Raw genomic sequence first — 14920 nt, forward strand, 5'->3', positions numbered from 1 at the left:
CTACTGTAAGCATGGTGAAAGTCGTAAAAGCATTAGCTTTATTGCATTTTGAATGTGAACTGTGATGCCGAAGTCAAGTGTTTGCCAAGCTCTTAGCAAGATGGAGACTCTTCTCTCTTGACAACAATTTTACATTGTAAAGTAAAAGTGCATTGTCTTGATTATGTTCAAATATCTTATTCTGATGATAACTTAATATTCCACCTTCTGGATTATGATTTTACTTCCACTCTATTAGAAAAGAATTCTTAAAAGCTTTTGTTGTTTGCAATTTTTTCTTACCAATATTCTTGCAAATATTGTCGGTAAATCTGTAAACTAAATAATGTGAACTGAATCACCCTCATTTTGCTAAGTCTGCAGCATTTCTGTTGTTACTTTGGTCATTGACATTGAGAGACTTATTCCAGTATGTTCCATAACCAACACAGCACCTGACCCAAACCTGCATCTGTAAAGTATATGTGTCAATTATCTAACAATCCTCTGCGTAATAACATATACATGTGTATAGGATTTATCTATGACTTCAAGTGTGTCTGATAAGGTAAAAAATACATTGCAAACTGATCTTACAGTGTGGGGTGAACTAGATGGGTTTTGGCAGTCACTTCTCACTCAAACCATTCTATAATTCTGTGACAGTACTCAGAAACTGTAAGCAGTTTATTCAGTGTATTGTTATACAAATTTCATCAGTTTGCTAGGAAAATAACTTTTTTGATGATAAACTATTACAGTGTAGAATTCTGTGTGTGACACTATTACAGTCAGAGTCATGGGTGTGCGTATTTGTGAAACTGTGTTGACTTCAGTCAGCTAATGTATAAGTAGAAGGTTTCCCTCATGGATTTGACTGGTGGCTTGGGTCTGTTTTTTCTGTCTCTGAAGTATTTTACTCATGCAGTGTGATAACTTATTTAAAAATCTACAAACACACCCCCTTACGTCCAGAAAAATAACAGTAAGAGAGTTACTTTTATATACATACATACAAAGAGTAGCTCACACTTCAGAGTTTTTCTACCTTTATTGAGTTGTTGGTTTTGGATGATATCTGACAATACAATACTGCTCATCCCAGCTTCACACTTTGAATTCTTTACTGAGGCAAGGGACTCTCTGGAAGCTGTACAAGTTTCAGAGCAATAGGGGTATGCTCAAACTGAAAGCAATTGCTGAGTCTTAAAACCACAGAAGGGGTGTTTGTAAAAGCTGTTTTGATTTCTCTCTGGGGGAAAAAAATTAAGTGAAGTTTTGCAAAGTCTTAGGACTTATTTTTTTTCTGAATTAAATATAATAGCAATAACATTAATGAATATACATGCTCTCAACTATTCTATATGGCTTGGGTTTGCCAGCTGAGGTTTATATTTACAGCCAAGCTGAGGGCTCATTCAGGCAGAGTATAGCACCCCCACCTGCCAGTCGCAGCTAACATTTCTCTGCTTCTTGGGCTGCTGAATGTGCACAATTACCCAATGTATGGGGAATATTGTTGTAAATATTTTCAGCGAAACTAATGAACTTTCTCTCCAAGCTTTGTTTGCGATAAGCTGTTATCACAAAGCTCGTTATGATGTAAATGAAAGGTCCTGTATTGTGTATTCTGAAAGAGCCGTGCAGGAAGGCTGTGGGTCTAGAATATACTTGTCTGTTTTGGTGTAATGCAATTTCACAGGTGGTCTGGACAGTCAATTTTGTGATGGTCCAAAAGCTATTGCTTTGTCTTTATTGGGCAGTCACAACATGGGAACAAAGTAATGGTTAGTATGAAAAATATCCTTGCCAGCAGGTTGGGGTAGGACATTATGATCTACCCCATGGACAGGTAAAAGATTTAATACACTCCCCAGAATTTTGAACTTATATGAATCTTTCACTTTAAAAAGAAAAGCAAAGGAGTGCCTGAAAATGGAGCTAAAAAAAATATCTCCATATTGTTTGCATATATTTTTACCTTAGACCTATTCATACTGAAGTTTTCAAGGTGAATTAGTTCACTATTAAATGTAATGACACTATGCAATTACACAAACTCTTGAACTTTTTGCTTCCATCTATCTTGCAGAAATATGCCACTTCACAGTGCACCAAAGTGGTAGCTGGAGCAAAAGTTTATAATCTTAGTGTGTTATGAGTACCCTCTGTGCTGCCAAATATCGTGATGTATAGAAAGCACAGTAAGAGTTAGGCTGCCACAGACTGCAAGGCAGTGTGCATTCAAAACAGTTCATCAGTCTGAGAAAATACTTAGCACTTCGGTGCAGAAAAGCATAGATCTTCATTTTCCTTGTGGGCCTGATGGAAAAGGACTGGTAGATGATCCTTCACCTTCCATTTTACTGAGCCAAGTACAGGGGGACTTGGCCAGGATGTCTCAGTTGCTCAGGCCATAAAGGAGAGGCCAGGAGGAGACACGTTTTGTCTCTTCATTTGTCTCTTCTGGAAAGCAAATGCATATGCTAAAGATACAGGGAGAAAGGGAGCTGATAACATCAATGTCAGTGTGATCCGGCAAATCTACTTGCAGATTTTCATGGTTCATACCATCACTCTGGTACTTGAGAGTAGGAAGATTGAAACCCCACTATTTTTATTTTTTTTTTGTTATTAACGATGGCATCATTGCACATATTTCCACAGGTTACTTTCAGATTAATATGTTGTATTTGTAATATCTTGTGCCCTACTAGATCAAGTAATGAAACTCTCATAGCCATGGCCAAATCTGATCTCCAAATAGAACACAAATTATGGGGTTTTATGTTGAGCATGGATTTGACTCAAGGGTTGGATGTATGCAAATCCACTTGAGCTCAAATACATAATTTCCATAACTGCTTTAATGCTTCTCAGACAGAGTCTTAATAATCTAAGGTTTCGGAGAAGTTTGACTATGATGTTCGTGTATCCAACAAATAATACACACTCAGATTATCTAATTTTTCTATATGTTTAAAAGTGTCACAGGAAAGAAACTCTCACTTCTTTGTTCCTAAAATATTTGTTTCTTGGCAGCACTTGTCTGGATGTATAGCAGATGTACTAAATATAACCTGCCTATGATTTAATGCAGCACACATGTAGAAAATTAAAATAACATTAATACGAGTTGTTATTTTAATATGGACCTTTGGGCAAAAGGAAGCACTGTTCTGGTCTGGACTACTTATGCTGTGATATAAATAGAAGGTTTGAGTTTCCAGGACTGTCAGTCTGGCAAAGTTCATTTGACCTCAATTTGTGATGCAAGACTCCTGAAAATAATGGCCTCACTAACATTTATTTTGTATCTCTGTTAATAGGAGGAATGCTTTTTGAATTTAGAAGCTCCAATTTCAAGAGTATGTGGCTATGACACTCCTTTCCCTCACATCTTTGAGCCTTTCTACATCCCAGATAAATGGAAATGCTATGATGCCCTTCGAAAAATGATTAACTACTAAGCAGTAGTACAGGTGAGAAACAATGTTTTAAACTGACAGCTTTCCTGTAAAGATTCTGATAAAGTAATTGCAAGGTTTAGGGTTTAAATACTACTCTTTTATTTAGTTATTTATTTATAACAAGAATTGTCTTTTATAGCTTTGGACCTTCAGTCTTAAAGGCATCTGAATATTTTTAAGTAGTGCCATTGGAGTCAGTGTGTAAAATTAAGGAGCTTGCTTTATCAATCTGAAAATTAAATGTCTTGTATCCTGAGAAAAGAATGTTAAAGTGAAAGGAGAAAGGAATACTAATGCATAGATTTTATTTTCACTTATATTAGAAGACTTACATTTATTTCATAGGCAAAACGTAGTGTTGAATTTTATAATTTTTCACTCTTTAGGGTGGCCTGTAATCCTGTGAGGTACTAATACGACCCAATTTGCACCGAATATAGGCACTGCACTGCAGATATAAACAGAGCATTGAAAATACGTGAAGTATCTGTAGTTTCTTACAGTTCTGCTCAAATCTGTAAGGCTTATATTTAATATTTATTTTAAAATTTTTTCTTTGTAATCTTGCATGTAATTCAGTCATGCTTGAACATTTCTCTTTGCAGAGTCTTTCAGGCACCAAATCTGTGAAGTAATATATATTTCTACTACATACCTATTAGTCACAGTCTGTAACATCTTCTGCTATGTTTCATTGTAATATCATACTAAGTGGCATTAGACTGTGCAGTGGCCAACCAGGACTTAGTATTATGCATTGTTGTGTGAGAACTTCTGGTGTTTAATGACCAAAGTTTAATAGTTAGGAAATGTGTCAGCGCATTGTATTCAGTATTTGCTTTAATTAGGTGGCTGAAGTAGCCTCGTTTTTGACATTAAGTCTTAATGGTCTTGTACATCTAACCTAAAAAAAAAAAAGAAGAAGAAAGCAACAGGCCTGTTTTCCTTCGGCATAAAGAGATCCGATAATAGGCAGTCGGGATTTTTAGCTGTTGACACAGAAGATGGGAGGGCCAAGGTGGGCCCTATATTAGGGGCGCCCTCTCGTGTCCATTTTACCTATACATTAAGCTGTGAATTAAATTTAGGGCCAGGGGTAGAAGATTGTCAATAGCTTAATGTTTACATGCATACTTACTTTCAGGACGACTTTTTACATTTCACTCTCTTGGTTTCCCTCGATAGCTGATGGTGGAGTGGCCTGTATGTGAAATGGGAATGCTACTGGTGAGGCAGTGTTTCTGAAAAGTTATATAGCTCCACTTACAATATTTCTCAAAAATCACCTGTTATTGACATACCAGAGCATTTCCTTTGGGTTAAAACTGAAGAATGTTGTGATCTTTTTTGTAGAGTATGTGGTAAACGCTCTCTTTTTCATGATAGTTGTCCTTGGCTTTTTTCTGAGTTGAAGTGAAATTATTAAAGACTTAATTTCTTTTCTGTTTGGCACCTCTGTAATAAAGTCAGTGAAGCTTTCCTAAAGAGAATGGGTAGTATCTGCTCTTTGAGGCAAGTTATGGAGGCCATGCTAGGTAGCCTCTAATCTGTTCCTTTCCAAAGAAAACCAAAGGACCAAATATTCTTAACCTCTGTGTAAGGAAAGGGAGACAAATGTATCTGGTGGTTCAGATACTTAGTTTAATGCCCATTTCTCCATAGGATGGTAAAGTGAGGGAGAGAGAGAAAAATGTGTGTTCTGAGATTGCATTGGATTTGCACACAAACCAATATCCACACTGGAAGTCATCTTTCTGTGAAGGTAATATGGACTAAAATGTGGAAAATCCATCTGCATTCATATTTACATTTCTCCTGTGGGCTGCACCACACACAAATATCAGAAGAGATTATTGGCCAGTTTAAAACATAGATTTAGCATATGAAAGAACAGGTTTATTAGAGGCTGTCTGGAAAACAATGTAAAGACACAGAAAACTCTCCTTTCTGGTTTGTCTAAGAAAACATCCGGATGCTGGGGCCCATCTTTTGGTTGGTGCGACTAGATATTAGTGTTACAGAATGAGCTGTTCAAAGGTTTTTTTTTCAAGAAAGAACCTTAATGTGCCTTGTTGTGAGGCACATTTCAGGGGAGTATTCCCTTACTTTTCTGTGTGCTATAGTAGGTAATTGGTCTTATGTGCTTCACACAGCAGTTGTAGTAGATCTCCATCCTGCCATCCGCTCCACAGAGTTTGCATATAAGGTAGTGTGTTTACGTTTCTGAGAAATGGAAGAATTGCTTCACATCTGGGTTTTTTTTGTACTCAGTGTAGCATTTATTAGTGATGATACTTGCCATCGATCTGGCCTCATGAGGTTAATGTGTTGCAAACCACATCACTTGTAGGGAGAGAGGGATATCTTTTCTAAGAAATGGTGTTACAGGTTGTGTGGTTTTGAGCATAGTCATAGTCTTCTGGATGTTAGAAGAGTTGAGCCCCCTACTTGTCCTGCTGCTGGAGAGACGGAGTAGCTAGCAGTTCCCTGTGGTGAGAGGGGTGTAGGGTTAGCTTTTGAGTTACAGAAATGGCCAAGCTGGCAAAGTTGTTGCTTGGCTTATGTTTCAATTACTTTCTGTTAGATACAAGTTGGTGGCATGGCTGGATACCTCCTTCTTTTCCTCTCTTAATCGACAGTTTACTAGAAGTTGCTTCATCTGTTGCTTCCATGGAAGCTGTGGGGAAGAAAGACAAGTGGTAATTGTCAAATATGTCAATGGTATATACCAGATTGTCCTTTCTATCATGGCCTGAAATCTCTGTAGTTTGACAGAGAAGCTACCTGCAAATTAGTTTCATGAAGTCTGCAGTGATATGGTTCGCTCCCCTTGTTACTGGATAACACCAAGTTGTATAATGTTTTGTGGTCTACCACTGTTTGAAAGTCCTCTTCAGACCTGGAAACGGGTTCTATAGTAAAGCATGAGGGTGCTAACTCCAACCTTATTTTTACTAGTTACAGTAGGTTTTCCATTAAGTTATTGGTGTGTTGAAATCTTTCTGACCTTATTCACACAAGTATTTCTCACTTAACAATAAATCTACATGTTTAAAAAACAAACAAAAGACCCCTCCCTGAAGTATGTTTTGCTGTGTGTACAAATGTACCTCATACCCAGAAAGGTTCTTCTCAGGCACCTGAATTAACTTGCTACTTTGTGTCTGAGGCTAATGCAGGGTCTCAAGCTGGATGCTACAGTCAATAATTTCTAAATATAGCCTTATTATCTTAATGTACATTTGGTTTTATTGAACCTGTGTTGACAGTGTCTCACACATGCATAATTGCTTATCTTGAGGTTGACAGTACAGATGGTTTTCCTGCTCAAAGACAGCATTTGACAATGCATGTATACCTCACCAATGAGACAGGCAAGAGCAAAATCTGTATCTTTCATCAGCTTCTTAGTTATTAAAATTTATAGCTATGTTAGGTACAAGAGAAATAGCTTCCAGGTAGGCAGTTGTGTTCCAGATAACTCTTTGTATTTGGAAAAAAGATAAAGAGAAAAGAGGCAGTGGGATTAGGATGGATATAGATTTCTTGGATAGATGGAATGATGCCTGGCTGTTCATCTGAGGAGGAAAAAACCCCAAAAATCAAAAAGATAAAAGAAGAAACAGAAGAAAACAGCCACAAATTTTATAAAATATATGCTCGTGATAGACAAATATAGTGAGAGATGGCTGTAATGTAGAAATGGCAAATAGCCAAGTGCTTTTCTGTTATCTTTTGCAGCTTTTTATACCACATTTGCATATTCTGTTTTCTTGTCAAATTCTGTATTTTAAAGTAGTCCCTGCCAAATGACAGTTTGCCTCTAAGAGAGTGTGTGTGTATGTAGAGACGCTATCACTACTACAAATTTAGTCTCTAAAAATACGAAGTTACCACACTGAACTTCACTATGGAACTACTTTATGGAAAGTTTAATCTTGGTGCTTAAAGGTTAGGAGATGATAGGAGGTTGATTTAAATTTCATTTTTGTTCCCAGCACATATTTGAAGTTGCATTTCAACATTCAATACAGTTTGTTTAGAACTAGTGCTCCAGTTGGGAGAGACTTGCACATGACAGTGATGCTTTCCCTTTCTCAACCAGGAAGTTCTCCTGGGAAATGGGAAGGGACCTGCTAGATACTTTGGTTAGTAATTGTCTGTTCTTTGCACTCATGGTTATTAGGCAGGGCTTCATAGAGGTTCACTTGGGACACAGGAAAAATGTAATTCCTCTCCCTGTTTGGTAAGTAAAATATGAGAGACTGTGGAAGATAATTTCTTTTTAACCTGAAATTAATAACCAGGTTTTTTTCAACACAGAATCCTAAATATGGCAGGCTAGACTGCCTGTCTTTTATAATGTGCTGTCTGTAACCCACTAGAACAACCAACCTCCAGAGGCTTGAGTAGCATGCAACATTCCTGGCTTATAATGTTTTCCTGCTGGATGGCAAAAATCATGAAAATGGCCAGTGAATCATGTCTTATTCGCAACCACTGAGTACTCCAAATAAAAGATTGCAGTCTACTAGTGCTATGAGTTAGTCTGTTAGTATGGCTGTTGCAAGTCTATACTTACATTCAAACCTTGCTGAGGATTCAGGCAAGATCATGAATATTGAAATTATCTTTAAAAAACGCCTATAAATAGGAAAGGTATAGACTATAGGTTTTTTTAAAAGACACCTCTTCACTGTAGTAGTAGATTGATAGTATATCTAGTAGAGCTTCAACAATTAGCTCGTAACACTTCCCTTAACATCCTAGAGTGGGATGGAAGGCACTTTATCATAAATTTTTTTGTGTAAATGGTGGTAATTAGTGTTGTCTTGACACTAGATATCAGTTACAGTATTTCTGACTCTGCGTGTCTACCTTGGCAGCTTAAAAAATTTAATATAGTTTTTAATGCACACAAGTAAGTATTTTGTTGTAGTTCACACACCTTGAGGTTAAGATGACGTTATAAATTTTTAAAGCAAGATTACCATGGAGGATGATCTGTGTTTAAATTGTGGATATTGCTTTCAGTCTTAAGATTTGTAATTTGTTTTGTCATCTTCTGCAGAGATGAGAAGAGCAACAGGGAAATACAGAAGCTGCCTTCAAAACTTTCGACACTTTACTCACATCTTTTGGGTTTGGAATTCATATAGCAGACTGTTTTCTCTGAACTCAACTATCCTTAATACTCATCTTGGCTATTCTTCAGGAAGTTCAACTCTACCTTAATTATGAAATCAGTGATGGTCAGGTGATTGCTATAATAAGTAGTTTCAGATGTATTTAAAAATATTCCAGATGTTGTATGAATATTACACATTGCCATGCTTCACTAGGTTACACCTCTAAACTTCACTGTGTAAATATTAGAAGCAGGATTTTATTCAATAAAACGTATTATGCATATGTTGTCTCTTGGTTTTGTTATTGTTTTAGGAAAACCCAAAGAAGGTGTTTGAATGTGACTATAATTTCAACAAAATAAACCTTAGACAGCCAGACCAGCTTGTGCGTCTGGTCTGATGGAGACTTCCTTTAACCAGTGTCCTTAGGTGTCTTTCAGCTGAGTGACTTCATGTAAAATAGTCCCAAATATGATTTTCCTTTCTGCAAGGGAAATGAAGGCTCCATTTTTCTTGAGAAAGGAGGAGATTTTTTTTTCTTTGTTGCTAGAGGTGAGAGGCTCCATTGGTACATCTTTGCTGCAATATCTTTGTTTAATTATTTTTCTTCTACATATGGAATGTGTCTGCTGCTAAGCAGTTGTGCAAAATGTGCCAGTTTGTGGAGAAAAGGTAACATTACCAACATATTCATGCCAGTGGTAGGAGAAGAGTCAGCTCACATACCTTTTTCTGTTGGTGAGCACACAGAAATACAAAATTACCAAAAAGACTCTGCTATAAAATTAAACCTGAATGTTTATTTTTCCTGTGCTAATATAAAGGGCACTGAACATCCCTAAATGCAAGAGGGAGTCCAGCCTTTCAGACAGAGAGCCTCTGAGCTCAGTGAAGGTTTGCTTAGTTTTTAATAATGCCCTTCTTTTCCATATGACAAGCCAAGGACACAGCAAAGATGTGAAAATTATCCTCTCTTGTCCTACATTCCAGGACTGCTCGAAGGGCAGCAGACCTTCTTCCAGCACAGTAGTTTCAAAGCTTATTACTGAATTCCTTTGGTACCAGCTCTGATCATTTTTCCACCTCCTAAATTAAGTGTGAATTCAGCAGTTCCTAGTCTGTTTGGTTGCTCTGCTCTCTGTACAAATCAATCTCACGCTGCATTGCTTCTTATTATATGGAAGAGGAAGGGAAAGGATTTGGAAGATGTATGCCAGTAGCCAGATAACCACATTTCCATTGTTATTCAGGGGGATCTTTCAGGGAGAAAGAATACCTTTGTAATACACAAATGTGCTCAGGGCAGTCCTCAACGTGACTGCTGAGACACACCAGGGAAGAAGCTCGGGCAGGTAGTTTTGTCAGTGGATATTCCCCACCATGCCCCTCCATCACCCATTCTGATGATCTGGGAGTTGCTTGTTAATCAAGCAAATCTGGCTTTTGGGACAACATCCTTGATTATGGGTGCCAAAGTGCACACACCCGCATCTCAAAGTGGTGTGCTTCTCAGGGCTCCTCGGCAATTCTCATCTCACTCTCCCAAACCTCAGGAGTGATCCTTGTAGGGTGGTTCATTGTTTGCAACATGGGGTGATGCTTGCCCTCCAGCAGAACTCAATTCAAAAAGCCGTGTTCAAATGACTTGTACAGATAGAAGGTGCTAAATGATAATCTTTTCAGGCCCTGCTACCATTTTGTGTAAGATTCATAGTTCATACATTTCCTACAGAATCCCAACGGATAATCAAGCTAGTTGTCAATGTTTCTAATCAAAATGACACTACTAGTCAAGTCTTCTGTCTGCAAGTCTCCTGTAAATACCATGTATAGAGTTTCTTTATTGTTTTAAATGATAGATGCATTATGTATTTTATATTTTTTTTGTGCTGGATAGAAACTATTGGGTTTATGAAAAAAAATGGTTTTAAAAATTATTTCTCTCTGTAGAAAATCAATAGATATTTGAGTTTCTTCTAAAAATATACTGTTAATGTACTTCAAAGAATATACAATAGATACAGTTACGGTACTGACATAGTAAAATGTGCTTTGGTAATTAATAATAGCCTTAATCCTAATACTTTGTATACGCTGTTTTCATAGAAAAAAAACAGTTTGTAATTTAATGCAGAGCTTAAGTTCAAGTTGCATGTATGGAAATACAGAATAATATGTTTCTTAATAAACGTGTAGAAAATATTTGCTGTTAATATGAACTACTGCAGTCTGGTTGAGGGACAGGTTTTATATTTTCAGTGAGTGGTGGTGTGTCATTTTTTTAATAGTATAAAAAATGTTCCTTTCTCCTCTGTTTTGGATAATAGAATATTTTTCTCTGGCAAAGGCAATTAATGTTCTTAAATAGGTGCTGCTCCCAAAACCCTGCCTAGATGGCAGTATCCACTCATGTAACCTGTACTCGAGGATGATGGCTGTTTAAAGTGCGTGTTATGGAAAAATGACATATAGTTATAAATTGGACAGGAAGGTCTATGCTGTTACATACAAATAACTGTTTCTCATTAAATCCCCTAATAATAAAATTCAAGGACAAGTCATATTTTCTGGTTTTTAACCAGTTTGGTCTCTTAATTAGATTATTTAGATTATGCAAAAAAATGTGTAGAGGAATATTCTGAGATTTAAACTGGGCAGTGATTGTTTCACTCTAACTCCTTCTAAAGCAAAAATCGTGTCATTACTCCTTGATGATAGTCCAGAAAATTAGTAATCTATCTAGTCATGCTCATTTAACACTAATTACTGGAAATAATTATGGTACATAGTTTAACACTGGATCCTAAGATTGGAATTCAAGAGACACATCACAGCATCCATGGGATCCTAGATTTATTAACTGCAGATGAAAGACTTGTATAGTCTTCTTCTGTCGTCTAGCTCACTTAAGGCCGTAGCGCCATAAGAACCTCATAGTAATAAGCAGTGCACCAATTAATAAAAACTGGGTTTAAATCATTAGAGGCATTCTCCCTCGTGGAAGTGCATGTGTTTCTGAGAGGATTAGCCAGTAGTACGTTCTTCATGCAGTAGCCAGGAGACTTGACACAATGACCTTCCGCTCCTATGGTCTGATAATCAGTTCTGAGCTCATGAATCTTTTCAGACAGCTCTCTTGCTCCTGTAGCTAAAAACCGGTGTTCCCGGTGCACTGGTATATTGCAGAAGCTCTGTTCTAGCCACATAACTTCAGAGGCAGCAACTGAAAGGAATCCATTCAGCAAGCTGGCAGAGATTGTTATCACAGCAGCTCATGGGGTTCAGTGAGCATTATATGTTCATAACAAAATAAGCTGACACAGTCTGTAAGCTCTGCCAGATTTCAGTAAACCCAAAATAAGGATGCAATTCTTTTGTAGCTCTTTAGCTGCTTAGCTGCTCTGCACGATACGTGTTTGTTAGATATAGGAGATGTACATCTGACTTCTTTAGAATTTAGTTCAGTTGCTTATGCTTTTACATTGAGTACCATGTGAGACACCCTGGGGTATCCTGCATGGTCTCTGCATCTCCAGCTGCTGCTTCCATAGGTCCTGTGTGATACCTGCCAACTCAGTGTGTATCTTGGGTGCCCTAGGGCATCTCAAATGGCACTAGATGCCTGCATTCAGGCATCTAAATGGAGCCCTTTGTTTTCTAGGGCTTGGATAGCTGATGTCTGACTATTTTTCTGTGAGCCTGCATAAAATGCTAGTACTGAGATTGGTGCATGTGTCAATTTTCAAAATAAATTGCTCAAATCCCTAGTAAGTACATAAGGTGGGATACATGACATGTTGTGCGTGTGAAGGAAAGGATTATCTCCTGGGTGACAGGCTAATGCTGAACTGGACAGTTAGTTCCTTGAGGCAAATAATTTAAAGCAAAACTGCAGCCTTATAAATGTTCCCCGGCTGGAGTTGGTTACCATAACTCATGAAGTTTCTGATGAATATCTGAAGATAACATGTGGGCAGGACCTGGTTCAAGTTCAGCAAAGCCATAAGCAACAGTGGTGAGTTAATGAGAGACGAGGGAGCTGCAGCTCCCTTGCTTCCTGCAGGAGCCGTGTGTGGGATTCAGCTCAGGATTAAGCTACCTAAATTTAAGTGTTGGATATAGGTATGTATGGCTGAGCAGAGCAGTTGAGCTAGCTAGTAAGTGCCTTTGGGGTAATCTGACTCATTCTGTAGGCTGAACTGACTCTACTGACTGCCTCCGTTAAGTTTTCTATGCATAGTGCCACATGAGATGCTGTAAGGTGTCCTGCCTTGCCTCTGGACACTAGTCTAGAAAGGTTCAGATCTCCCCCTGTTCCTCAATCATACCTGCCAGCTCAGGTATATCTTTCATGCCCTAAGTCATCTCAGGTATCATTGCTAGAAGCTTGTGTGGGAACAGGATCTAATTGTCCAGTGGCTGTGTCTGTCATGGGATCACAGCCCAAATGTGGACGTTGGATGCTTAACTTCAGATGAAATTGCCCGTTGGATGCTTTTGAGAGAAGGGAAAGAGCGGAGAAGCAGCATGCTCAGTGTTAGGTGGATGCTGGGACCACGCACTAACTGGTGCAAAACCTGGAAGATGGTCTGCCGCTTAGTCCAAGTGCTACTAGGAGCAATGGCCTAACCCGTACTTATCACGTTAGTCGTCCTCGGCCGTCTAACAGAAATAACTCAGCCTCCTGATTAATTTACTCAATTAGCCTATTTTATATTACAAGTGCAACACTGAATCAACCCCAGCTTTGGGTTTATGTCACTTGCTTTGAAATAGTTTTATGATTTTTCGTTATGTTTTTAAACCCTCTTTTTGTTTTTCTTGGAGGAAAAAAGGTAAGCCAAAATAATTGTTCTACATGAAGATTAGAAACTAGTGTCTGGTTTTGCTCATGTAGGTCTGTGGATAACTGTTCTACAACTGACAGTAATGTGCCACCAGTGTTTGAGGAGGACTCCCTGTTGATTCCCATGTCTAATTAATTACTTTTATATGATAATTAAATCATTCCTGGATAAATGCACTCTGTTTGCTTGGAGCTGAGTACTTGCTGAAAACAGAAATTGTCTGAATTTATGATGCCTCTGATTGCACTCTTCTTGCAGTGTTTGTGAGCTCTGCTGTGCCTGATCCACTGCTAGTTCCAGTTTCGTGTGGTCTCAGGCAGTTCTGAGATAAGCAACCCGGGCTGCAGGCAGATGCTTTCTTTCCAGTCTTTCCACCACAGCCCTTGCTGGCACGCCCCTTATCCTGGGTGATGAAGCAGTGCAGGGGAGCACAGTTGTTCCCCCTCCAGGCAAAGCCTCTTCTTAGCTCCTGCTATGAATGTGGGCTGCTCACACCTGACTTGGACTTGTCCCACCTTTCCCAGGGGGAAACCTGGAGGACAAGGGAGATGGTGGAGGTGCAGTGCTGCTCGGGTGGCTGGCGAGGGGCTGGCAGGGAGAGCAGCCCCTCACTGCCGCCTCCACCTGCGCACCTGTGCGTCAGTGAGAGCCCCCCACTTACAAACACGGTTTGCTCAGCTTCCCAGGGTTCTGGCATAAGCTGCGCGGGTAGTAAAGCTGATGCACCCCTTTCCCCTCTGCTTCCCTGCCAGTTTAGGCTGTGCCAAGGACCTCGAGGCAGCCCTTGCCAAGGGTCCAACTGGTGGAGGACACCATGGGCATATGGAGCAACACCAGGATCCCGAGTACCTTTGGTTTGGCAGGAGGGCTCGCATGAATCCTGCCTCTGCCTGAGCTGCCGCAGCGGGATGGCGTGGGTGATGCAGGGACCATGACCTTCAAGAGGTTGCAGAAGCAACCTATGGGAGGGCAGGCGATGGCAGCGCAGGCAGCAGCTGGTGCGCAGACCCAGCGATGCCTCCCTCCATCAGCTGAGTCAGAGCAGTTTGGTACCTGACAGGCAGTAAATAAGCCATGACGAGTGACAAATGGAGGAGCCAGCTCACTCCTGCGAGCTGGGGGATGGGGTCTGGCCAGCCTGGAGAAGCACTTCCAGGTGGTAGGTCTCAGTGGCGGTTGCACAGAGACAACATTAGAGAGGGATTGCTGTTCAGTGACAACCTGGGACCTGACAGGCACTGTGTGACTCCAAGCCTGCATACATTTGCAGCACAGAACCTTGGCTTTCCATGTGCTGAGGTAGCTCAGCTATCTCACACTCTATTTGCTAATCCAGGGTTTTTCAGGAAGGGGCCAACCTAGACGTGTTTAAAATTTTGGGCTGGTTTGTGCAGAAGACAGTGGGAAGGTGCCTCCAGCAGGACCTATGGCTGCAGCATAGTGTTGTAGGCTTTCCTCTGCTGCCCAGCCTGGTGCAGGTCACTGTCTCAAGTCA

The 14920-nt window shown here is 39.6% G+C and overlaps 1 protein-coding gene across 2 annotated transcripts in view; it reads left to right on the top strand.

The window, feature by feature from the left end:
- Positions 1 to 11124, top strand: part of BCKDHB (branched chain keto acid dehydrogenase E1 subunit beta) — a 135464-nt gene extending 124340 nt beyond the window's left edge. The window contains exons 9-10 of one of the 2 annotated variants that reach the window (XM_026845223.1): positions 3309 to 3461; positions 8521 to 11124. In XM_026845223.1, the coding sequence (XP_026701024.1) occupies positions 3309 to 3449 (141 nt within the window). In that variant the 3' untranslated portion in view covers positions 3450 to 3461; positions 8521 to 11124. The remainder of the gene's footprint in view (positions 1 to 3308; positions 3462 to 8520) is intronic. The other variant, XM_026845222.1, reaches the window with a different exon arrangement.
- The last annotated feature ends 3796 nt before the right edge of the window (positions 11125 to 14920 follow it).

This window comes from Athene cunicularia, assembly GCF_003259725.1.
Source record: "Athene cunicularia isolate RWA chromosome 3 unlocalized genomic scaffold, athCun1 chr3_part1, whole genome shotgun sequence".
In the NCBI taxonomy this organism is placed as follows: Eukaryota; Metazoa; Chordata; class Aves; order Strigiformes; family Strigidae; genus Athene; species Athene cunicularia.